This window comes from Diabrotica undecimpunctata, chromosome 8, assembly GCF_040954645.1.
Source record: "Diabrotica undecimpunctata isolate CICGRU chromosome 8, icDiaUnde3, whole genome shotgun sequence".
Taxonomy (NCBI): domain Eukaryota; kingdom Metazoa; phylum Arthropoda; class Insecta; order Coleoptera; family Chrysomelidae; genus Diabrotica; species Diabrotica undecimpunctata.
Window position 1 is genome coordinate 62,557,070 of NC_092810.1, and position 27,535 is coordinate 62,584,604.

At 34.5% G+C, this 27,535-nt stretch overlaps 1 protein-coding gene across 1 annotated transcript in view; it reads right to left on the reverse strand.

Moving 5' to 3' along the window:
- The window catches only part of LOC140448428 (C-type lectin 37Db-like), a 127,674-nt gene extending 101,417 nt beyond the window's left edge, over nucleotides 1–26,257 (reverse strand). The window contains exon 1 of the mRNA XM_072541514.1: nucleotides 26,003–26,257. Coding sequence (XP_072397615.1) covers nucleotides 26,003–26,099 — 97 coding nt within the window. The 5' untranslated portion in view covers nucleotides 26,100–26,257. The remainder of the gene's footprint in view (nucleotides 1–26,002) is intronic.
- Between the last annotated feature and the right edge of the window lie 1,278 nt (nucleotides 26,258–27,535).

Below are 27,535 nucleotides of genomic sequence, written 5' to 3' on the forward strand. Positions count from 1 at the left end.
TTAAATTCATAACCCTTACAGGAACGACATCTCGAATTCTCACCAAAGCTTTTGCCGTTAGGAACTCGGCATTATTCACATCTTCGACCATCCTTAAACTTCCCTCTCGGCAGTAACCATCAGGTCTGGTCATCAAAATTTTTTCACTATTACCGGGTATTGTTACGTCACAAGTAGTTATTAAGCTGATAACATCTTTTTTGTCTTCATGAAACGGCAACTCTTCACCACTGATCTCGAGAACTCCATCTTTGACATTCAATACAGCCCCAACTTTTCTTAGTAAATCCATCCCCAATATGAACTCATCGGAGATCTCTGCAATTAATACTGTATGTTTCACTGTGGTCTGGCCAATGGATACTGACATATTAGCCTCGCCATATGTATTAATTATCTCACCAGTTGCTGTTCTAAGCTTTACTGTTGCAGGCAATAATTTAAGATGGCCTCGTACTACTTCTGGCCGTGCAATAGTTCTTGTTGCACCTGTATCTACCAAAAACGATCTACTTTTATTATTGATACGACCCTCTATGTACAAGCTATGAATTTCACCTGAGGACGTAATGTTCACAGTTACTATGGGGGCTGTGTTTCTCGAGGTCGGCAGTTGCCCCTTGTTGTCGACCCGTTTTAGTTTTCCGACTGTTGTATCATTTTCTTGCAATTACGGCGAATATGCCCTACGTCACCGCAATTCCAACATCTGGGCTCGCGTCTCTTCGGCATCGTGTTACGAACTACTTTTCGTACCATTTCTTCCAGACGTTCATCGTTTGGTTCGTCGCCTTCTTCAATGGTTCTTACTCGATGACTCCGTGAAGTTTGACTAGCTGTTTCATGTTCCAAGGCAATAGCGAGCGCTTCATCTAGAACTTTCGGTCTTGCTAGTCGTAAAGCTTTCTGTAATTCACTTTCTTTTAACCCATTGACGAAGGTATCTACAGCAATTTCTTCTAAAATGTTGTCTGGTACCTCCGGATAAGCCAACCGCACTATACGAGCAACATCTGCTTCAAACTCTTGCAAATTTTCACTTGCTCGTTGAATTCTACTTCTTAGTTGCGCCTTGTAGACTTGTTGTAGATGGGCATCTCCATAACGTTTGTCTAGTCGAGTGAACAAGGTCTGGTAACATTTTTCTTGACCCTTAGGAATCGATCTTAGGATATCTGCAGCATCACCTCGTAAAGCAGCAGTCAAGGAAACAGCTTTTTCTTGTTCTGTCCAATGATTGGCTGTCGCAATAGCTTCAAATTGTCTAAGGTATATGGACCAAGAAGACTTTCCATCAAATGGTGGCAATTTGAATCTCATATTATGTGTCGTTTCGTCTCTAGGTGATTCTTCTTTCACTACCGGGTCTAAGGCTATTGTGTTAACTGGTGGTGGCACTTTTGTATTAGTTATCATGCTCTCTAACTGTTTGATCTTCTCTTCTACTTTATCGAATGTTCTTGTGACTTCTTCAAATTTGTCATTGTTTTGATTACATACTTCGTCGAATCTTCTAGACATATTTTCGAATTTCTCGTCGTTTTGTCTAGCTATTTCTTTAATAGTTTGAGACGTTTCATTGAATCTTTCATCATTCTTTCGAGAAGATTCTTCAATCATTTGAGACGTTTCATTGAATCTTTCATCATTCTTTCGAGAAGATTCTTCAATCATTTGAGACGTTTCATCGAATCTTTTGGAAACAGTCTCGAATTTATCATCATTTTTTTTAGAAGATTCTTCAATTTTTTTAGAAGTTTCTTCTATCTTCATTAAAACTGCTTCTTCCGCTGACTGAAACTGGAATGTCTCTGGGTCATCTCCATTCTTGTTAAGAACATTCTTTAGTCGTTCTTGGAGTATCTTCTTGGACCCGCTGCAGTCTTCATCGCGTTCTTCCAGTTGCTCACGCAACTGTTTTACTGAAAGTTGTACTAGCAACATCTTTGGTCAGGCACACACGTACTTTTTAAATGTTCTTTCGTACAAAGGACACTACCGAACTACGCGGATGTTCCCGACGAACAATACTTTTCAAAAGTTCAAAAGTCTTTTTCAAAAGTCACTGCTGAATTTATTTCTTTTTACTCACACCGTAACACCAACTGTAGCGAGATTAAATAAAACGAGCGGTTCGAATTTATATACATATATTTATTTATAACTTTACAGTTCGGTAGTATCTTAACGACTAACTTACTTCTAACATTGTTACCTATATATACTACAGTTACTAGGTTCGAGAATATTCTGGCGTTGTCCCACCTCTAATTCGCCTACGTGACCGGTTATTCTCTCTCGCACTCGATACACCGAGAAGGTTCTGGAAGGGTATTAGAGATGCAATGCAACCGTTACCTGGGCCATGCCGAGAGTATGTTCGTAACAATATTATCCAGATATTTCAAAACAAAGTACTGAGGAACATTGTTGATGCTCCTTGGAATATCCGTAACAGCAACCTCCACCAGGACCTGGGTATGGAAACTGTGACCGAAGTAATGAAGAGAACAGCAGCAGGTCACGAGCAGAGGCTGCATAGTCATGTGAATGTCGAGGCAATCCAGCTTCTTGACAACACTGAACTAAAGATAAGATTCATAAGGACAAAACCATTTGAGTTACTGTAAATGTGTAACAGTTTAGTGTAAAAAGCAGAGTATAGCGCTGTGATGTTATTGCATGTTAGTTGTAGTGCATTAGTTGATAGATAAAATAAGAGTAAGCCATAGGGTAAGCCCCTAGATTTAAGTATTTGCTGTTTGTTAAGTTAGGTCAGAAAATAACTGATAATTGGTCATTTGTGACCAGATAGCAGTATACAAACACCGTAGAGGTGTTATACAAAAAAAAAATAAAATAAATAATCGACATTCTCATTAATAAATCTTAAGGTGTTATAAAAACTTTTTCGGTTTAAATGTAGAGCTAATACTAATACCATTTTATAGCTGCTATAAAATTGTTATATAAAACAAATAGAGCATACTCGTATAATACTCGTATTAATTGTCTATTGTCTAATAGATATACCAAACTAATTAAAATTGCAGTGTATACAATGATGCAATACATATATCTGAACTAAATATATTAAAATCGTTTAAAGACCTTTAAATGGTTACATAGTGTTTAATACATTGTAACAATAGTTCTATCATTCACCTATGCCTATAATATTTATGCATTTCGATACGTCTTAGAAAAGCTGAGGCCATATTAACCAATGGTGAAATTTGCCAACAAATAAAAACAGATAAAAAAGTTTAAAAATGATATATAAGCCATTTAATAATATTATATACAGTTACCTATAACTCCATATATATATATATATATATATATATATATATATATATATATATATATATGTATATATATATATATATATATATATATATATATATATATATATATATATATATATAAGCAACAATCTCTAAGATAAAACGATTTCTACAGATCTTTACGCTTATACTATGCTGGTCTGAGACTATGAGCCTGAGTGCAGTTCTATTCAACACAGAACAGAATGGGTGGGAAAATTCTCGTAATCGATATGGATCTCCCAATGGCTAATAAGGAACGTCCCATGGGTATATAGGGTTTATCACAGGTGCAAATAAGGTATAATCAAATAAACACCCATGTATAATCTGAGAAATTTCGGAACATTGCATAGAAGCTATGATAGGTACCATACCTAGTAATCTAGATTATGAAGAATTAATCTTAGGACATTGGTATATCGAAGATTCCGTTGCTCAGTACTGGTAAATTATGGGCGGGGTCGTTCTTAGATATGAGAAACACAAGTAAGAATAGATAAAAACCACAAAAAAGAAATTGGGAAGAAAAAAGAAAGGAAGCCACTGTTTTTAAATGTTTAGACCCCAAAAAAACAGAAATGGGATATTTATAAGACAAAGAGAAAACAAATATCATTAATTAAAAGATGGTAAAATTCACTAAAACAAAATACACCGCAGCCTCGGCAAACCAAAAACAAAAACATATTACTAATAACAAAAACGTTTAATACTAACGTACTAATAAAAGTTTCCTAATTTTTTACATACGAGTATAAAAGAACACTTCACCTATCCAACGCACTTTATAGAATTGAAATCATATGATGATTTGGGCGGCATCATTTTTTAAATTGAAAAAAAATTCTTGGCTTATAATCATATAGAATACCAATGCTATTATATTATAGGTAAATATTAGGTTAATATTAGTTTAAATTGATTTCACAAAACTGCGTTGGAAAAAACTGGAAAAGACGCCTACTTTTTTAAGTTTAATTACGAGGAGTGGTTCCTGAGATACAAGCGGTCAATGTTTAAACAAATTTTAAAAAATAATAATAATTTTCTTGTGATAAATTAATAAAAATGAACTTAACAACAATATAATTTTACATTAGATTTAATTAATAGAATTGAGTCAAAAATCATTATTTATTTCATACAGAAAGTATCTTTTTTTTTAATTTTCGGATAGTTAGTTAGTTTCGAAAGACGGATAATTATTCGTCTAGGCATGTTTTCTTCAGCTGTTGACTGAATCTTTGATTATAATATCAAAATCTATATCTCGAAGTTAAAAATTACTTCCCAAATTTTCATCATTTAATGCTAAATCAATTTCATTAATGTTAATAGCAGTATCGATATTTTTTTCTTCGAGATTAATAGTATTGCTTTGTGCATTTTTGCAAGTTTGTCCGTGTCAGCTAAAGCGGTAATCAGTACACTTCAAACCGTGCTTAATGCAACCACATGATTTGGAACACTCTTTAAACACATACATCATTTTTTTCAGTAGACTATCAGGCAAGGGTATATCAGTAGTTTGTATTGGCTCTGAATGTATTTGTAACATTTCCCAACCCCACTCTTTTGGGTATAATTCATTAACACGCCATTGCTGAACTTGGTAATAAACTATAAATCAATTCTGAGCGGCTGCAGATTCAGTTCAGTCGGTGGGAGCATAGTTAAATTAAAAAAAAATTGAATTTTTTTATGTAATTTGTATATGTAGTTGTATACCTCAGTTCATTCAAATTCACCCTAACCCTTTTTTGTACAACCATAAGAGACCGATCATTTTAAAAGCAGAGCTTTTTATTTGGTTTACAATCTTTGTTGAAACAAATTAAAATCTTCTTAATATTTGTTTTTATGATAGGTACAATAATGTAAATTGCAAATAAGCTATTAAAGATTTTTGGTGACAATGTAGCTGAATTTAAGTTTCAAATGAAAAATAAAGTTCTGCAACAATTACATTATTTTTGACGGCCGAAATGAGTCGTCGTCAAGCTACAAAAATTTGTCCTGATATTGAATTTAAATCTACAACGTCGTGCACAGTTCTGCTGAATTTAATACATTAATTGTACAAGCAGCTTTAAATGTAACATCTGATGACAAATATAGATGCTACTATAGAAAAACAGACGTACGAAGAAAGAATAAACGAAATATTGCCGACCAAGGAAGATATAGAATACAAACATATCGATGAAATAAACATGATATTTACTGAAACTCTAATGAAAGTGGGTAAAGAAATAGCACAGACAATAACAAAAAAAGAAAGTTTCTTATCCCAGGAAACAAATATTATTATGAACGCAAGAAGAACATTACTAGAACAAGGGGAGAGAAATAAAATGGAATACAAAGAAATAAACAAAACTATTAGAAAAAATATCAAGGAGTGTAAACGTAGAGTGCAGGAAGAAAAGATAGAGAAAACAATTGAAAAAAATAGAAACATGAAGTGCTTAAAGCAGAACCTGGGAAACATACAAATTAATAGCATAAAGAACAAAGAAGGAGTGGAGACCAACAATATAAAAGAAATTTTACAGATAACGCACGAATATTACACAAATCCCTATAAATCAGAAATGGAAGAATAGACTATAGATATACGGACTTAATTTCCAATATATATGATCAAGCAACAAAATCCATCAAAATAGTTAAACAAACAGAGCCCATTAAGATACGGCGAGGAGTCAGACAGGGTGACACTATATCACCCAAACTATTCAATCAAGCTTTGGAAGACGTTATGAGGAAATTACAATGGGAAAAACGGGGTATTAACATAAATGGCCAATACTTGAATCACTTGAGATATGCAGACGACATTCTATTAATAACAGATAAAAGGGAAGAATTACAAAATATGATGGATGAATTAAATAGCGAATCAACAAAAATAGGTCTACAAATGAATTATAATAAAACGAAAATTATGACCAACAAACCAGAAGAATTAATAATTACAATTGCACAAACAACTATAGAACAAGTAAAAGATATGTATATTTGGGACAACTAGTTAAATTAAATAAAGAAAATCAGACCGGAGAAATAAAGAGAAGGATACGGTTGGCTTGGATATCCTTCGAAAAACTTTCCTATATACTAAAAAATAGAAAATACCCCCAATATTTAAAAAGTCTTTAACCAATGTATACTTCCTGTTCTCACCTACGGTTTTCAAACTTGGACGTTTACAAAGAAAAACATGGAAAAAATAGCAAAGACCCAAAGAGCCATAGAAAGGCAAATGCTGAACATCAGGCTATCAGACAAGAAAAGAAATACTCGGATCCGCAACAAAATAAAAGTGACCGATGTATTAACGCAGATAGCAAAACTTAAGTGGAAGTTCTCTGGACATACCATAAGACAGAAAGACGACAGATGGAATAAGATGATTATACACTGGAGACCATATAGTTACAAACGAAAAAGTGGAAGGCCACAAATGAGATGGTCAGATGACTTGCAGAAATACGCAGGCCCGAAGTGGATACAAACTGCCTACAATAGAGAGACGTGGAAGAAGAAAGAGGAGGCCTATGTCCGAAATTGGACAGCAAGGGCTGTATAGATAGATAGGTAGATAGAATCTTGTACCATCCCAGCAAAGGAAGATAGCTTGTCTGAGACAGTTTATGATTGTGATTCATTTTGTAATACAACTATAGCATTCTATAACCAGGGTAAAAAAATAATTAAGATATTACTAAACTACAAAAATTTGATCACTCAAGCTAAGGTCTACAATTTGCTAAAATCTTCACAAAACAAAATAAAAAGCGCTGCTTTTAAAATGATCAGTCCTTTATGGTTGTATAAAAAAGGGTTTGGAGTGAATTTGAATGAAATGAGGTACACAACCATCCAAGTTACAAAAAAATTCAAAATTTTTTTTGGTTTAACCATGCTCCCACCTACTGAACTGAATCTGCAGCCGCTCAGAATCGTTTGAGGGTTTATTACAAAGTTCAGCAATTGCTTGGTGATAAATTATACCCAAAAGAGTGGGGTTGGAAAATGTTATAAGCACATTCAGAGCCAATACAAACTACCGATATACCCTTGCCTGATAGTCTACTGAAAAAAAATTAGGTATAAGTGTTTAGCAGAGTGTTCAAAATCATGTGCACGCATTAAGTACGGTTTGAAGTGTACTGATTACTGCTTTAGCTGCCGCGGACAAACTTTCAAAAATGCACAAATATTATTAACCTCGAAGAAAAAAATACTGATACTTTAATGAAATTGATTTAGAGGTAGATGATGAAAATTTGGGAAGTAATTTTTAACTTCGAGATGGTGATCATCATCATCATTCTGGCTTTACAACCCTACGTGGGCTCTAGCCTCCTCAAAAATTTCTCTCCAGTTGTCCCTATCCATCGCCTTTCTCCGCCAAGCACGTATTCCCATATTTCTCATGTCTTCATCGATGTTATTAAGGAACCTTGTTCTAGGTCTTCCTCTTCTTCTTTGACCAATGGGTCTGTCAAGGAGCGTTTTTCTATCTGGGTGATTTTGTTCCATCTACATTACATGGCCTATCCACCTCAGACGTCTTATCTTATCTATATGTTTTACGATATCAGGTTCCTGATATATTCTATACAGTTCGAAGTTGTATCGTCTTCACCACACTCCATTGTCATTCACTGCTCCATAAATTTGTCTATTTTTCTGTTGAAACATCCTAACATGTTTTTATTATTTTTTGTTAGAGTCTCTGAACCATATGTTAGGACTGGGCGTATTATTGTTTTGTAGAGTTTTATTTTTGTATTTATCGATATAATTGAGGATTTAAGGAGGAGATTGAGCCCAAAATACTATCTGTTGGCCGTGCAAATTCTGCGGTTTATCTCTGCGGTAGTATTATTTTCAGTGTTAAGAAGCGCTCCCAGGTATACAAATTCGTTCACTACTTCGATGACATCGTTTTCTATAACAAGTGGTCGTAGTATTTGTGTATTGGTATGTGTCTGGTATTTTCCTACTATCCGTTCTGCATATGGTGCCATACGATAACATATAACTGTGGAAAATATTTTATACCCTCCATTTAGAAGCGTAATTCCTCTCTGGCTAGAGCATTCAAAGATATCTTCTTTTTTGTGTATGGTGCAAAGTATTCCTAAATTCCTTCTACATTGTTTAGCTTTTATTGTGGAAGATTTTAAATAATTTCAATAGTTTTTTTTAATTTAGATTGCAAAATTATGCGAAATCTATTAAATCTATTAAAGATTTTAGTGAAAGTTCGTAGACTATTTTATTATGTTAGCGAATTACGAAGGTCCTAGGTGCAATCTAAGTGATTGAAAAAACATTGAATAAGAGCAGACTTGCTTCCCTCCTTTTTATGTATTTATTTTTTTTATGTAGGAAGGGTAACAAATTAAAACATTTTTACATCTTACAGAAAATTTAATTACCGCTATTTTATTTTAGTACGACTTTGCTCCAAAATAAACCGATGATTTTAATAATTTTTAAATATTTTAATTTTTTATTAGTATTTCCGACATACTTGAATTATTATTATTGTTGAAGTTATTACACAAGTTTTCCGCAAGACTCAGAATGTCACCTCTCACATCCAAATGTAGTAGTTTGGGTCTTATTATCCAATATTAAAAATTGTACCCGTCTCTGAGAACTAAGTTGGTTTTTTTTAATGATTTACATGCTTCATTGACTCGACCAAGTTTATATTATATAAAAAGTATAATATTTAGATTTAACAGAGCAAATCCGCTTATGAATACATGTTATAAAATAGAACTATTATGATAATCAATAAATTTCTTTAGAAAAAACCTTGACAATTCGTTTTGGGATTTAAAAACGAAATATTTGTACATATAATTTGATAACTTTTGGTAAGTATTTCATAGTAAAATGTAGTTTAGTCTAGTAAGTCTAGAAAGTATCCGGAATTTGATATTTTCCTATTTTTAATATATATCTTTTTTGTAATATTCTAAGACAAAAATTATTCATAAAATAGGTTGTACCTCTACTAGGTATAGCTAAATTGCGTGACAGTACTATCTGTCCAATATTGTTGATTATAAACTTAATATTTGTGATATTTATAATATCGTAGGGATAGATAAAATTGCATGACAGTATTTGTCCTATATTATTGTGATAGTTAAACTCTAATTTTCATTTCATTTGGTATGCGCAAATAATTTACTGAATGCAACATATAAAGTAATGACTGGTATAATTAAATAATTAGAGACAGACTAACAATATACACAGAACAAAGCATAGGATATTACTAGTAAGGTTTCAGAAAAGGAAGATCCTATAATAGGCGCTATACATACGCTAAAACAAGTAATAGAGAAAACATAGGAGTATGACGGAGAAACAAATATACTTATCCTAGACTTTAAACAGGCGTTTGACAAACTAAACAGAAGAAAGATTATCCAAGACTTTCAAGAGAGTATTATACCAAATATAATTATAAGAATGATAGAAATGACAATGCAAGATTCCCAAGCAACAACAGACACCGGAAGAGAAAGAACAGAAATAATAAAAATAAAAAATGTAGCAAGAAGGAGATGTGCTCTCAATGGTACTATTAATTCTATCTCTAGACAAGATAATAAAAAAGCTGTCAAAGGCAGGAACTATAAACAAGAATGCAGTACAAATAATAGGATATGCGGACGATATAACCATAGTAGCAACAGATAAAAGGAAATTAAAAAAAACTTCCAAGAAATATTAAACGAAACCAAACTGAGAGAACTGGAAATAAATGAAAAAAAAAGCAAAATACATGAACGTAAGAAAGAAAAATAAGACACAAATGAGAGAACTGACAACAGATGCACACAGTTTCGAAGAGGTTAAAACGTTCAAATATTTGGGAGTACTATTCAACAGAAGAAATCAGAGTGAAGATATGAAAAGAAGAATTCAAGCGGGAAATACACCGTTCTATTAAAATAAAAAAATATTTAGAGATAACCGAGGTCGAAACATAAAAATGAAAATCAATCTACAAAAAGACTATAAGACCAATAGTAATATATGCCGCAGAGACATTTTCATTAATAGCAAGAGAAGAAGAGCAGCTGAAAGTTTTCGAGACGAAGATTATAAGAAAAATACTGTGACCAAAGAGGGAAAACGAAGAGGATGCAAGACAATGGGTGAATCACGTAATACAAGAATGGATGAGTCAAGAGAACATAGTAGCAATAGCAAGAGTAATAAAAGCACAGAGAATTAGATGGTATGGATAGATAATGAGAAGAGAGAAGAGCAATCCGTTAAGAGTGATAACGGAATGAATACCACCAGGTAAAAGAACCAGAGGCATACCTAAACTGAGATGGCGACAAGTAGAAGAAGACTTAAGGAGTATAAAAATGAGAGGAAAGAATGGAGAAAAGTAGTGGAAACAGCGAAGTCACACTAGAAACTGTAAAACTAAACCCAGAATGGGACGATCCTACATACAAAAAGTAACTTAAAGTGAAGTGAAAACAGTTTCGGCTTCTTCTGGAGCGTATAGCTTGTATATATATATATATATATATATATATATATATATATATATATATATATATATATATATTGTTACGTAAAAATATGAGTCATAGTTTTAACCTGTAAACATGTTTTTATTCTAATATGTTGTAGAGTTTACGAGAGGCTTCGATTTACCTGAGCGACCTTCCAGAACCGATGCGAGGGAAATCCAGTTTGCCTTTACCGTTTCGCCATCGACGGTGTTAGACTTTTCGAGATAACGGCACTGGTATATAATAACGGAACTTTATTTGGAAGGGACAGTTAATTCTCAAGACCCGCGCTCGCGAATTTGTTACGTACGGATATAATAAATTATTGTCAGATAAGTTAATATAAATAAAGAAATAAATTAAATCCGTAAGTGTTATAAATATTGAACCTTTTAATAAATCCACAACAAATGGTGTCAGAGTGAGATCGAACATAAATTAGACTTATAATAATAATACAAGTGAATATTTGTAAATTGTGAAAATGACGACGATTTATGAGCTGACAGTGACTATTTTAAGAAGACATCTAGAAGACAGAGAATTAGCTTCTACCGGAAAAAAGGCTGAGTTAGTCCAACGACTAAAGAACGCTTTGCTAGAAGAAGGACTAGATCCAGAAACTTATATATTTGAAGATGCTGTTATCTCGTCGATTTCGAAATTAGAGAACAAAGTTTCTGACGATATTTCGAAAGTTTCTTCTGATGTAGCCAAAGTTTCTGGTGATGTAGCCAAAGTTTCTGGTGACATCGCATCATTAGAAAACAAAGTTTCTAACGAGATTTCTTCCCTGGAAAGCAAAGTTTCTGCTAACATCTCTTCAGAAATCTCTAAAGTCACTTCTGAGATGTCTGCCCTGGACGATAGAATATCTTCGTTAAAAAACCAAGTTGCTGCCGATAAGTTGGCATTCGAAGAAAAGATTAAAGAGATGGAAAGGAAGATGGAAGAAACAGGGACAGCAGAGAGAGGTAACAATCCGATTACAGTGGAGATAAAAGAAGACGAGACGAAATTTAAGTTGGAGACACGGCCGAAAATTGAAGGAAGTGGAGGTTCTATTCATGTTAAAGTCCCAACTTTCGACGGAAAATCATCATGGAACAACTACATGAAACAGTTCGAATCAGCCGCAAGAGCAAATGGATGGTCTGAAAAAGAAAAGGCTGTAAACCTGACTATCGCTCTTCGAGGAGATGCCTTAGATGTGCTTCAGACCATAGCAGTAGAGGAGACCGATGATTTCGAACAACTGAAGAAGAGGTTAAATATGCGATATGGCCACGAACATTTGGAGCATGTATATCAGTCGCAGCTTAAAAATCGTAGACAGAAGAAAGATGAGGCTCTTCAAGAATATGAGGTAGATATTGCCAGATTAGTACGATATGCTTATCCAACAGCTCCCGAAGACATGATGGAAAAATTGGCCGTTCAAACGTTTATTGATGGTCTTCGTGATCATGAAATGCAGAGAACACTACGATTAGCTCGTCACAAGACGCTGGTTGATGTCTTATCCGCCGCCCTCGAATACGAGTCAGCTACGTAGGCCTCTGGCGGGTACAGTAAAGTTAGGACTGTAAAAGAGGAAGGAGATGAAGATAAACTTGACCAGCTCTTTAATTTGATGAAAAGCATGACATGCAAGAAAAAGAAGACCATAAAATCAAGAAACTCACCATCAGGAAAACCAGAACGAGTCGGCTTTAGGGGAGCAGCCTCGACCCGGAACTTTTCCAAAGACCCTCTTATACTAATAGCTTCTTTGAAATGTCGTGAAGATAGTGTATATGTAGATGGAGAAATAAATGGTAAAAGACATACGTTGTTGGTGGATACCGGAGCGACCAGAACCATTATACGCCCTACAGTTATAAACAGCCGTAAGAAACTATTACCAACGAGGTTACGACTTCGGACCGCTACAGGTGAAAATGCCAACATTCATGGAGAAATCCAGGTACAATTGGGAATTGGGGCAGAAAAGTTTGTCCATACTGTTATAGTTGCTGACATCGAAGAGGATGTTATATTAGGAATGGACGTAATGAATATGCATGGATTCCAATTGGATTTTAAGAATAAGGTAATCAAAGTTGGCAACGAGGAGGTATTTCTCCATCCACATAATGACAACACTGTGCAAGCAGCCATTACAGAAGATACAGTCGTGCCTGCGAGAAGCGAAACGATCATAGTAGCGCGACTACAGGGAATTGTAGACGAAGGGAGACCTGTTATGATGGAGCCTTGGAACCACGACGATGAGGTTGGCCGTGGAATCATAATTGGAAAGGAATTGGTGACTTTGGCTAAGGAAATTCCTGTGAGACTTATCAATGTCAACGACTACCCAGTGACCATAAAGAAAGAGACAAAAGTAGGAACTTGTGTACCTGTGACATCCATAATCCGTCAGGCGACAACATCTGATAATTCCAACGACAAATTCGACCAAATGGTTGCAGTTGCAGGACAGTCTCTAAATCAGATGGAGAAAAGGAAATTAAGGGAATTTCTTCGGCAGTATCGTGATATTTTCGTACCGAAAGGAGGAAAGACGGGAAGAACTACCGTTGTTAAGCATAAAATTGATACTGGTAATGCTAAGCCAATTCGTCAAACAGCTCGACGATTACCACAGGCGAAAAGAGAGGAAGCTGAAACGATTGTTCAGGAAATGAAGAAAGACGGGGTGATAGAACCTTCTACGAGCCCATGGGTCTCTCCGGTGGTCCTGGTTAAGAAGAAAGACGGAACGACGAGGTTCTGTGTGGATTACCGTTTGCTGAACAACGTTACCAAGAAAGATAGTTATCCTCTGCCTCGGATCGATGACACATTGGACACATTGGCTGGAAGTAAATTGTTTTCTACTTTAGATTTGAAGTCTGGATACTGGCAGGTAGAAATGGACCCAGTCGATAAAGAAAAGACAGCCTTCACCACAGGATCTGGATTCTGGCAATTCAACGTTATGCCATTTGGACTTTGTAATGCTCCTGCGACATTTGAGAGGCTTATGGAAAATGTGTTGAGAGGGTTATCTTGGAAAACATGCCTGGTTTATTTAGATGACATAATCGTCTTGGGGGAGACATTCGAAGATCATTTGAGGAATTTAGAAAACGTTTTTAATCGACTTAAAGCTGCCCAATTGATGCTAAACCCCAAGAAGTGCCAGCTATTTCAAGGTAAAGTCAATTATCTGGGTCATATAGTCAGTAAAGAAGGAGTGGCCGTGGATAAGGGAAAAATCGATTCCATTAAGGAATGGCCAAAACCAACTGACAAACATCAAGTGAGAAGTTTTCTTGGACTATGTACTTACTACCGGAGGTTTATTAAGAACTTTGCAGATATCGCTAAGCCATTAACGCGACTTACAGAGGAAGCAAGAGAATACCGCTGGGATACAGACTGCCAAAATGCCTTTGAGACCTTAAAAAAACATCTAATAACAGCACCAATTTTAGGGTATCCACTGCCAGAAGGAGAGTTCATCTTAGATACGGATGCAAGTAATGTGGGAATTGGAGGAGTGCTGTCTCAGATTCAAGGAGGACAGGAACGAGTCCTCGGATATTTTAGTAAAGTCCTTTCAAAACCTGAGCGGAATTATTGCGTCACGAGAAGAGAACTTCTAGCAGTAGTTAAATCAGTAGAGCACTTCTATCAATACCTCTATGGCAGAAAGTTTCTAATCCGAACCGACCATGCCGCCCTTAAGTGGTTGATGCAGTTTAAGAATCCAGAGGGTCAGATAGCCAGGTGGATCGAACGACTCCAAGAATACGATTTTAAGATTGAGCACCGGGCCGGAGTTAGCCACAGAAACGCTGATTCTCTTTCCAGAAGGCCATGCCCAGCAGAGTGTTCCCACTGCAACAAAACGGAATCCAAGGAAGCAGCAGTGCTAATAACGACGATTGTCAACGACGACTGGACGCCTACTAAGATAAGGGCAGAACAAGAGAGAGATCCAGTTATACAGAAAATCCGAAAATGGAAAGAGGAAAACCGTCGACCACCTTGGCAGGAAATATCAAACCTATGCTCAGTAGTTAAGACGTATTGGGCCCAGTGGGACTCATTTATCATCGAAGATGGCTTGCTCAAACGAGTCCTGGAAAATGATGACGGTTCAGAGAAAAGAAGACAGTTGGTGATCCCAAAGAGCAGAATAGCCGAAGTACTTCGTCAGTTACACGACAGTCCATCGGGAGGGCATTTTGGTGTAAGGAAAACCCTTCAGCGAATTCGGGAACGGTTTTATTGGATGAACAGTTCCGACGACGTAAAAGACTGGTGTAAGAAATGTACTATTTGTGCTACGAGTAACGGGCCTCACCGGAAAAGGAGAGCTCCTATGAGACAATATAATGTTGGAAGCCCGTTGAAAGAATAGCTTTGGACATTGCAGGGCCATTTCCAGAAAGTGAAAATGGGGGCAAGTACATGTTGGTAGTAATGGATTACTTCACTAAGTGGGTCGAGATTTACGCACTTCCAGACCAGAAGGCCGCCACCGTTGCAGATAAGTTGATCCAAGAATATATCAGCCGATTTGGAGTGCCTTTGGAGATCCATAGTGACCAAGGCAGGAACTTCGAAAGTGATCTATTCCAAGGAATATGTGATAGACTAGGCATGAAGAAAACAAGAACTACCGCGTATCATCCGCAATCGGATGGTATGGTAGGACGAATGAATAGGACAGTTGGCAAGTATTTGACAAAGATGGTGTCCGATCATCAGCGAGACTGGGACCAATACCTTCCGTTCTTCACAATGGCCTACAGATCTGCTGTTAACGAATCAACAGGCCAGACACCAGCCAAAGTCCTATTCGGACGCGAAATGCGACTACCTTGTGATCTCGAGTTTGGATGTCGACCTGGAGAAGATGTAGCAGGTGAAGATTATGTGATCGAATTACGAAGAAGAATGGACGATGTACATGAGTTAGTCCGTTCCCACCTTCAGATCGCTAGCTACCGAATGAAGAAACGGTACGATACACAAGCCGAAAAGGGTTGCTTTAAGAAGAACGACAAAGTATGGCTGTATAATCCCAAGAAGCGAAAAGGTTGTTCTCCCAAATTGCAGCAGTTTTGGGAAGGTCCATACCTCATCATGGAGAAGATCAACGATGTCATCTACCGAATAAGCAAGATTCCGAGGGGAAAGCCGATGATAGTACACCATAACCGGCTGGCGTCTTGCGAAGGTGACCACGACGTAGATGAAGAAGTGGAAGTACACCAAGTCCAAGACGTGTCTGACCTCACGTTTGAGGAATTCATGGGTGCCTATGGAGGTACCGGTAAAGGAAGACATGGTGTTACCACTGAAGAAAAGCAAGATCTACTCGCGCTCCCCGATAACTACTCGCTGGCCCTTACCATCCCGGCCAGTATCAAAGACGCACCAGGGTTGGTATTCGTCTTTCGAAGGAAGTTTGGTCGAGTTGCAGAACTTCACTGCCAGGTGCCAGCTCCCGGTAAAACCTTGAAACTCCAAGATGCATCACGTTACCTTTTCTACCTGGTAACAAAAGACACTGCCCGTGACCAACCTACCTACCGAGATGTGTGGGAAGCCTTACTTCAATTGAGAGAGCACGTACTAGAGTCCGACGTGCAAAAGTTAGCCATGCCAAAGTTGGAGTGCCGCCAATTAGATTGGAGGGTTATCCGAAATATGGTGGAGGAGATCTTTAAAGACACCGAAGTCCAGGTGTTAGTCTGTTGCAATCCGCATAGTTACTGGTGCGGAGAGAAAACCGTCCCTTGTCATTTTTATACAACTGGAAGTTGTAAAAGAGGGTCCAGTTGCCGATACCAGCATACCGTTCCAGTTCTAGTCCCGACAAGGTTCCAGGAGGAACCATCTTTTGAGAGGGGGGCAATGTTACGTAAAAATATGAGTCATAGTTTTAACCTGTAAACATGTTTTTATTCTAATATGTTGTAGAGTTTACGAGAGGCTTCGATTTACCTGAGCGACCTTCCAGAACCGATGCGAGGGAAATCCAGTTTGCCTTTACCGTTTCGCCATCGACGGTGTTAGACTTTTCGAGATAACGGCACTGGTATATAATAACGGAACTTTATTTGGAAGGGACAGTTAATTCTCAAGACCCGCGCTCGCGAATTTGTTACGTACGGATATAATAAATTATTGTCAGATAAGTTAATATAAATAAAGAAATAAATTAAATCCGTAAGTGTTATAAATATTGAACCTTTTAATAAATCCACAACAATATATATATATATATATATATATATATATATATATATATATATATATATATATATATATATATATATATATATATATATATATATATATATATATATATGTACACTCGCGATCATAAAATCCGGGTCACCTTGAAAATCACCGATATTTCATTTTTAACGAGCTTTATCGTAAATAATATTAACACAAATACAAACTAATGCATGTTTCTGGGAATTGTTGTCGGCTTAGCGGATTCCTTTGCAACAAATAATTTCAATAGTGCCGATTTCGCGGGAAGGCGCACACTTCCCAAAATGAATGGTACCTGTAACTGCCGCTTGTTTTAAATGTCTCATTTGTGCTTCGACTTTCTGTTCAAACGCAACGAACAAACGTTTATTATTGCCACCATTAGTGTTTATTAGTACCATTATTAGTGTTTATTATTGTTTATTTTTTGCCAAAAATACCCTTGACTGTTGTTAAAACGGCACAAATTGTTGCGCTTGTAAAAGACGGTCAACTCAACGGCAAGTCGCAAGAACTGTTGGCGTAAGCCTTTCTACGGTTCAATGAGTGCTTCAACACTTTCAGGAGAAGCGTTTGCTATCCAGATAACCTTGCTCTGGACGAAGAAGAATGACCACGGTACGAGATGACTGTTTTCTTGTGTTTCAGGCTTTACGAAACCGGACCTCAACTGCGATTATGCATCGAAATCGTCTACAGGAAGTACGAAATCGCAATGTTAGCATTGCAACGGTCAGGAGAAGATTTCGTTCTTTTGGACTATCTTTTAGGGTAATGGCTACAGAACCGCCACTTCGCCTAGCGCATCGAGTTGCACGACTAGATTTTGCTCTACAATACGCGCATTGAGGAATTAACGATTGGAGCAAAGAGTTATTCTCAGATGAATCCCGTTTCTGCCTAACTGGATCCGATGGACGTGTAAGAGTTTGGAGGAGAACCGGTGAACGATTTTTACAAGCTTGCATTGCTCCAAGAATGCCATTTGGTGGAGGCTCGGTCATGGCTTGAGAAGGTGTATCTTCCAACTTCCGCACAGAATTACCCTTCATCGAAAATGGGTCCTTAACTGCCCGAAGGGACATTACGGAGATTCTGGAAGAACATGTTATGCATACCATAGCAAGGCTTGGAGAAAACGTCGTTTTTATGCAGAACAACGCACGAACGCACGTTGCCACGATCAGTATGCAATACTTGGACGAGGTTGGAATTTCGAGGTTACCCAGGCCGGCTAGGTCTCGGGACCTGAATACCATCGAACATATCTGGGACGATTTGAAAAAATGTATTCAACCCCTAACATCTCCTCCTAACAACGGACAGGAGCTCAAGGATCTGTTGGTGAGAGAGTGGAATAACATACCACAACATGTAATCCGGAAAAAAATTGAGAGTATGCCCCGTCGTCTGCAAGAGGTCATTAGAGCAAGTGGAGGCAATACACGATATTAGTCATTGAAATTTCACTGACATTTTACCACGTTCTGTATTTTCCATTTTTTTCGTATGCCTGTTTTATCAACAATTTGGTTTGCTTTCTGCTTTTTCAATAAAAACAATAAAAAACTGTTTTTTTTTTCTTTCAAAACAAACATTGATGACAAATAAAAAATACGTTAGCCTAAAAAAATGGTTATTACTGCACAAAAATATTCCAGAAACTTGAAATTTTCAAGGTGACCCGGATTTTATGATCGCGAGTGTATATATATATATATATATCAATATATATATATATATATATATATATATATATATATATATATATATATATATATATATCAAAATATATATATATATATATATATATATATATATATATATATATATATATATATATATATATATAATGAACCAGAAGTATTTGCTGACAACGTAAGGAAGTAAACATTAAATATTGGGTTTGCAGGAATAAAAAATGAAACGTGTAGTCTTGTAAATTTTTATTCCAAGCTTTCGGACATTGGTTATGTCCTTCATCAGGGAGAAACTTAATGAGGTTGTATCATCAATGATGTAATGTAATGTTGATAAAATTTATCACAGTCTGTCATCTTTGTTCAATATAAAAAATCTATTTCTAGATTTTTGATAGTTATCTATACGAGAATTATTATAAAAATGTAAACAGATGGTTCAATATTGTTATTAATCGAATGACATCTACGACTTTTATTAAATTTTGACAATCGTTACGAATCGAATCTTTAAGTGACAGATATTCTTTTAATTTTTTACTTCTCATTTAATGTCTATATTTTGTTAGTTATATTTTATACAGTTTTTAATTTAAACCTGCTTAGAGTAAATATATGATGAACAAAAACGAAATGATCGAGAGTACTGAATCGATGTCAAAAACCTCTAGTCTGTGACGCTACCCGTGACGCCGCCTTCTCGTGACGCTAGCTCTGTGACGCTCCCCTCAAAATATTATTCTAGAGAAAAAAAAAACGCCAGTATAGAAGCTTCGCTTCAAAAAAAATTCAGATATTTTTACCTGGATTTGTCACAGTCCCGAACAGGGTCTCTTTTTGCTTATTTCCCTATAGTAGAGAAATTTAACATTTAATAAACACTTGTGTCGTGTAAGAAGCATAAGAGATGTTAAATATAAATATCAAAGACCCACAACAAGAGAATAGATAAAGACCAAAGAACTGAAAATTAAGTCAAAATTCATATTACTGTTGTGAGAAAAGTGTTGAGTAAAAAACTGCTAATATACTAACTCGACTAATAATAAAATATTAATGATTAAAAGCTGATTTTTTGTTTATAACCCAAACGAAATTGGTTTAAATTAGGTTGTAATGAGCTGGACCTTAGATTTTTGTGAAATATATCAATTGAATTTAAAATAATCTCCAAAACAATGACCTAACGAAAATACATATCTTGTTTATGTTTCAAATGATAATCCAAGTAGGTTCAAAACGTTAGAAAATATTCAATACTTTGACGCATAAAATTCTTTATTGTACAGAGTGGTCTTTAAGTAATTATACAAAAAGAAACATTAGTTTCTACACTTTAAAATATTACGATTTAAGCCAACTTGCTTTAATAAAATGCTGATATTAAGAAAGATATATATATATATATATATATATATATATATATATATATATATAATGTCGGTTTACAACGTTTTTCGACGTCTTCCGATTTCCAATCTCCATCTCATTCTATCGTTCCATAGATCGTCCTCCAGTTCTCTTTCTCTGATTTCTTTATCAACTCCTTCTCTCCAACTTCTTCTAGGCCTTCCTGGTCTTCGCCTACCTCTTGATTGCCATTCAAGAATTTGTCTTGGTATTCTATTCTCCGGCATTCTCCTTACGTGTCCGTACCATCTGAGTTGTGTCGTTTTGATGTCATCAACAATATTATGTGTAACCCCCATGATTTCTCGATTAAGAAAGATACAGGGTGTTAAAGTGGAAATTAAAAATTTACAACTGGGTTCTCTGAAGTATGAAAAATTTTATTTTAATGCACACTTTAATGTAACTGATAGAGGGCGCCACATATACCACATATGTGGCATAAAGTTGCACTTAACTTTTTTGTCTTTCAAGTTAGTGAGATTTTTGTAACAAAAATATAAGACAAATTATTTTAACAAAAAAAAAAGTTATACTTGTAAATAACTTTAAAACTTAACAGTTTTCGAGATAATCGCATTTTATAAATCACCTGCATAATAATTCTTAGTTGTGATATTTGTGCGGTAAAGCGCTGAATACCTGTGGATATGCATAATTATTATTTTATTCTTATAAAAACGACTTAAAAATAATAACGTAATATCACAAAATGCTTTGTTATGCATTTTGCTAAAGAAGAAAATAGAAGCCTCGCTTCTATCTTCTCTAGGTGCCGTGTCCGTATTCAGACTTTGGCCGTATCTCTATCGCTTCTATAAGTTTCTATACTGGCATTGTAATACTTTTCCCTATGGTTAAATTTGGTAAAATGCTGAGCTGAGCGTCCCTGAAGAAGGGTTATGAGGCGGCGTCACGAGCAGCGTCATGAAATAACAGACTTCACATCGATTTACTACTCTCCATAAATTCGCTTATAGTCATCACATATTTTTTAACGTTAGTTGTTAATTAATACCTTTTAAACTACAATTAAATTTTATTTTTAAACATCTTATTTATTTTGTATAACAATTAAATTTAGTATCAAATTAATAATCAAATATCAAATTTATATTTTATTAATAATTTAATATTTAGTCTGACTTTGACGGTTCGTCAGAAGTAAACAACTTATTCTTTATTGATACCTAAATTAGCAGGTGGCGCTACTAGCAAACATAATAATTTATTGAATTATTTTATTATAGTATCATTTATTAAAAATTACTTTATTAAATTTTAAAAATATTATTTAAATTTTAAAAATATAGAAATGCACGAATGCTATGAAACGCTAATTATATCTGATAATAAGTCTTGTTTCGATTAATAAGTGATTTTTGTAATATCTACATAGTTTATTTTGGTTTATTAAAGAAAAATCCGAAAATGCCGAGGCATAATAATTTGTCTAATATGGATATGATTGCTATTTATTGTCAGCAACACTTTAACTGACGTTCAGCGAAAAGAGAGTATTTAAAAAGATACCCAAACAGTCAGCAACCTAATTACCAGCATTTAAATATCTATTTCGGAATTTAGGCGATAGTGGTTCGTTCAAAAAGATAAGGTAATGGTTTGCGTTGAAGATGATTCTCAAGTAAATGCACGACGTTTATCTTCAGCAAAACTTCAGATTTAAAAATCGTACACCGCGAGCATTTTCACCCTTTACCAGCAGATTTACCTTTATGCTGCAAATTTACAAATGATATCCGAAACAGTCAAAATCTTAACCGCTCTTTCGTCGATAGAAGGCATTTCCAACATGAATTTAAGATATAACCAACAGGAATAATCATTTTTAGGGCCACGCGAGTTACTTCGTAATTTGAATGGTGAGTACTATTTACAAAATGATTTTATTGATTTGCCATTCAATTTAATGCAAAATATGTGGTTTATGCAAGATGGTGCACCACCACATTATACGAGGGCTGTGGATTGGTCGTGGTAGTCATTTTCCTTGGCCAGTATGTAATTCAGAATTTAATCCGCTCGATTTTGGTGTATTGCTTGTCAAATTTAACGTGATACTTGGCCGATTTGAATGTAGGCTTCACCCACGATGCGCATGCGACCACAACACAATTCGTCATTATTTCTTGGCCCTTCGAAGTGCAAGGTACTTGTATAGTCTGCGACAAAGTTTTTTTTATTTTACTTATGTTTAAAGTTACTGTGTGTTGAAGAAATATCGTATTACAATAGATTTGACTTTTTAAATAATTATTGTTAAGTATTTTAAATTATAAACATGGATTTTCATTCAAAATTAGAAGGCAAAGTCTTGTCTGGACAAACAAGGGAGGTAATAGCAAATGTAATTATTTTTATGCAGAGAGAAGCGATGCAAAATCCGCATGTTAAAGATTTTAAAAAAGTTCAAGAGCGTGCTTCCTTAGCAACGGGAGTACGTATAGCCACTATAAAACGGATCTCTCGTGAAATGAAAAATATAGAAGAAGGTGCTTCTACATCATTTTCGACGCCAAACAAAAGAATGAGATCTGCCCCAACATCCAACTTGGGCGATTTTGACAAAGGTTTACTTCGGCTTATAATAATAAATTATTATGTCACGGAAAAACGAGTCCCTACATTGCGACAAATAACAAAAAAAAATTAATGAAGACAATATTTATACAGGGTCGCATGAAACTTTGAGAAAAGTGATGAGAGATATGGGATTTCGATGGAAGAAAGCAAAGCATAACAGGAAAATCCTAATGGAAAAACCCGATATACAAGTGCTCCGGAGGAAGTTTCTCAGAAATGTTAAACAATATAGGGAAGAAAATCGGCCCATAATTTACATGGATGAAACTTATATTTATTCCTCTCATACCCATGACAGATACTGGGGAGACAACACCACCGAAGGTTTGCACAAGCCAGTATCCAAAGGGCAAAGGCTGATTATTGTTCACGCCGGCGGCCAAATGGGGTTCATAAAAAACGCATGTTTGACATTTAAATCTGGTACGAAGTCTGGAGATTATCATAGCGAAATGAACTATATTAATTATTAAAAATGGATTCATGAAAAACTTATTCCTAATATACCAGCCCGTAGTGTATTGGGTATTATTATACCAGCCCAACGGGGCTGGTATTATTCGATTGTAAAAAAATAAATAACATATTAAAATATTAAAATATTTATGACTTACTCAAATGCTAAAATGCCGAAGATCCGAAGAATAAAAGTATACGACTATAATATAAAATATTACGACAACTCTAGTATAAAAATTTAGTAATAAATGTTTCGTCGGTATGTTCCAGGTATAAGATTAACTACTGTTTTTTTATTCTTATACAGTTTACTGTAACGCAAATGTAAAGCTTTCATCTCTGCCAATATTCCTCTTATAAAATTACAGAACGAGATATTTATAGAAGTATTCGAAAAACCTGCCGCTTCAACATGACTGAATGGTCAATATTAATGAGTCAAATAAAATATAATTATTAGAAGAATTTTTTACCAAGTAACAAAATAACATACAATATAGACATATCATAGAAGTTCCATTAATAAATAAGGTCACTCTCTGTAAATTTGTAGTATGGAGTGTACCAACGAGGCGAAGAGACCGAGCGCATTATGTATCTCTTTTCTTCCGAATGCGTTCTCACTTAATTTTCTACGCAAGTGGACAAATTTGTCAAGTATCACCTTAAATTTGACAAGCTGTACAAGGCGCATTTAAATAACGCGTCTACAAGAATCCCATAAACATTCGCAACCAACTTTGGAAAGAAATAAATACTGCAACAGTTTCTTTTGAACCAATGATGCTATTTAAAATGAGACAATCTCTTATGGAACGTATTGATAAATGCATTGAAGAAAATGGTGGACATATCAAACATTAACTTTGACAAAAAGTTTAATGTTATTTAGCTTAACCATTTTTTAATTTGGTTTGTAAATCAAATGTTTTGATTATGACTTTAATTTAATATAAAACGTAAAATGGTTTATGTAAAATCCTATTATCCTATTATTTTGTCAAATTTGTATTCGTATCCTATTGTTTTCTTTAATATTTCGTTAACTTTTAATGTAAGTTAAAAGTATTTCATACTAAAATTCAGAAGTATTAATGTTTTTGTCCATTTTTCGTTCGTTGCCTGGAGTAATTGAGTTAAATCATAATTATGCAGCTGATTTGTAAAATGCAATTATCTCAAAAACTGTTGATTTTTAAAGTTATTAACAAGTATAGCTTTTTTTTGTTAAAATATTGTATCTTAGATATTAAAAAAACGCTAAATAGAAATGCAAAAAAGTTAAACGCATATAAATATGCAAGATAAATGGCATATGTGGCGCCCTCTCAGCTACATTAAAGTGCATCAAATTATAATTTCTTATACTCAAAAACACCCAGATGTAAACTTTTATACATAAATGTTTACGAACATGAAACCGATTATATAGCGGTACATAATTCGCGATATTATAGCGAAAAATAAAAATTTTAATTTTCACTTTAACACCCTGTATCATTTTTAATACCAACATTTTATTAAAGCAAGTTGGCATAAATCGTAATATTTCAAAGTGTAGAATCTACTTTTTTGTACAATTACTAAAAGACCACCCTTTATAAATCGGTGATTTTTACGTGTAGGGTGAACAATCTTAAAAATGCACTTTTAAAGATTAAATTCAGTTAATGAATTGTCAATATTTTTGATTATAAACAATCTTTAATAACTTATATGAAAATTTCTTTTCATTTTGATTAGTGTACTTATCATAAAAAAATATAAAAATTTTAATTTGTTTAAATAAAGATTGTTTAAATAATTATTATACAGCTTTCAATTGAGAATATTTGTATTTACGGTGTTAAAATGTGCAAGTTTAATGCTTTTTTTTACAAACAGTCTACAAGATAAGCCAAAATTTGTAGTTTTATTTTGTTATAAATAAATTTATTTATAACAAAATTAAAGCTTCTTTGGGATTTGGTAATGTATTATTCAGGTTTTTGTCTTCGAGTTACATCGATTTTTACGTGTAAAGTGAACAATCTTGAAAATCCACTTTTAAATATTAAATTCAGTTAATGAATTGTCAATATTTTTACTTATAAACAAGTAGAAAATCTTTATTAATAGAGTTTTTAAGTTTTTATTCAATAAAATTTTAAATTAACAGAAAGAAATTTTAGACGAAAACGCTTCATTTGATATAAAAAAAATTAAAATGCTTTGATTTGTTTTCGAGATAAAGCCTGTTAAGTTTTACCCATATTTTTAAATTGTAATTATAAATAACTTTCCGAAAATATTTCCGCAAAAACCAAAAGTCCGACTAACTATAACCAACTGATTTTTGTCTAGAACCGAAAAGCACTTATGTTAGTATGTCATCTAAATAAGTTTTTTTTTAGGTGTTTGATAAAAGTTTTATTACACAAATGATATTTTTAATAGCAAATACAGTTTGTGACATTCCATGACAACTTTTATGAAATTGCGGTCATAATGAAAGAGAAAAACAAATTATCGTCAGTTACATCCGTGTTTTGTAGGTTTTTAAATATAAAAACTACCACCCTTTTCCTTTCCTTATATATACATTTCTTGTAATTGTTTAAAATATCAATAATTTATTAAATAAAATAAAAATAAAAATAATAACCTAAAAGATTTGCAGATGAAGTACTTCTTAGAGATGGACCTGTTGCGGTGATGGATCCTAAGAGTAACGTCGTATAAATGAAAACACCGCTTAACATTTTAAAACAGTTAATAAAACGCACAGTTTTCCACCATTTAAGGTTATTGGTTCACTGGTACACGAAGATTTTCGTTATCCGTGACTTCCTCGCGTAATACTAAAGTCGGTCGCTGCCTGATGTTCTTGCTGAATTAAACGACCTTGTGCTCCCGATAGAAAGAGAAAGTGGTTTCTCGAATAATGATGATGATAGTGGAAGACGTCGGCAAGATACATCCCAAAGTAAGTAGGCGAAGAAATGAAAAGAGACGGATACAAGAAACTTGCGAATAAAACCTTAAACTGAAGGTGGGAACTATTGTTTGAGGATAACAATGCATTTTACTAATTTCCCATAAAAATATAATAAATATAAGCAAAGAAAAAAATGTTGAACATTATTTTTTTTTGTATTTTTGCATTGAGATTATAACTCAGTTTTTAATGTTAAATCGATATTTGCCTTAACTTTAATATAAATAATATTATATATAACTTACACACTACACACTAAATATTTTATAATTATGTAATTCCGGGAGAGATCGACTACATTAAAAAAAAACCTTTGAACTGTTTCGGTTTCTGATATATTATGAAGTCTACACGGCATAAACGATGAAAGTCAATTTTTATGGTAAAAGGGAATATTGTACCAAAAAACTACTTGTAAAAAGTAGATTCGAATTGCCTGTGCTGCTTGGCAGTATAACTGTAAGTCTAAGAGTTATTCACAAACTAAATAATCTCATCCACGACAAAAACGCTGAAAGTCCATGTGAAACACTGCAAAAACGTTGTAAGTCTTTCTGCGCGGTCGCTAAAAAGATTAGTCATAGTCATTCGTCTCGTACACGTGCAAGTATGCGGTTTAGTTTAGAGTCTGTTTTGTTTATGTCCATCTTCAAATAAGTAGTAGTGTATTTTAAAATATTATAATGGAAAGAAAGACAGAGACTGTAAATTCTGACAGCAGTGATGAAAGTACTGTGCAGAACTTAAACGTGGGATCTAAGAAGAGAAAAATAAGTAGTGGACGGTTATGTGATGTTATGAAGCAATTGAGGTTAAGTTCACACGAAATCGGGCCAGATTGTATAGTACATCCACTAATAATTTTCCAACATAAACATGTCTGATTCTGGTATCAAAGAGACCGCCTTTCAAATCAAGGTTGTCAGACATATTTCCTAAAATTCCTAAGGTTATATTTAAAAAATATTCTCTATCCGCTATTATTCAATTGCTAGTCAAAGAACGACACTCTTAAAAAATGATATGAACATATTCCCAAAAAATATATCTATAAATTAATTAACTAGGTACTAATATTTCCATGGACTCTTCACTAATGAATTAAAGCAACCGTGAACGTTTATATATTACTTATGCTCTAAGTAATTTTCGAATATCGGCAACATTGTAGTCTGGAGAGAATTTGAACATTCGATCTAT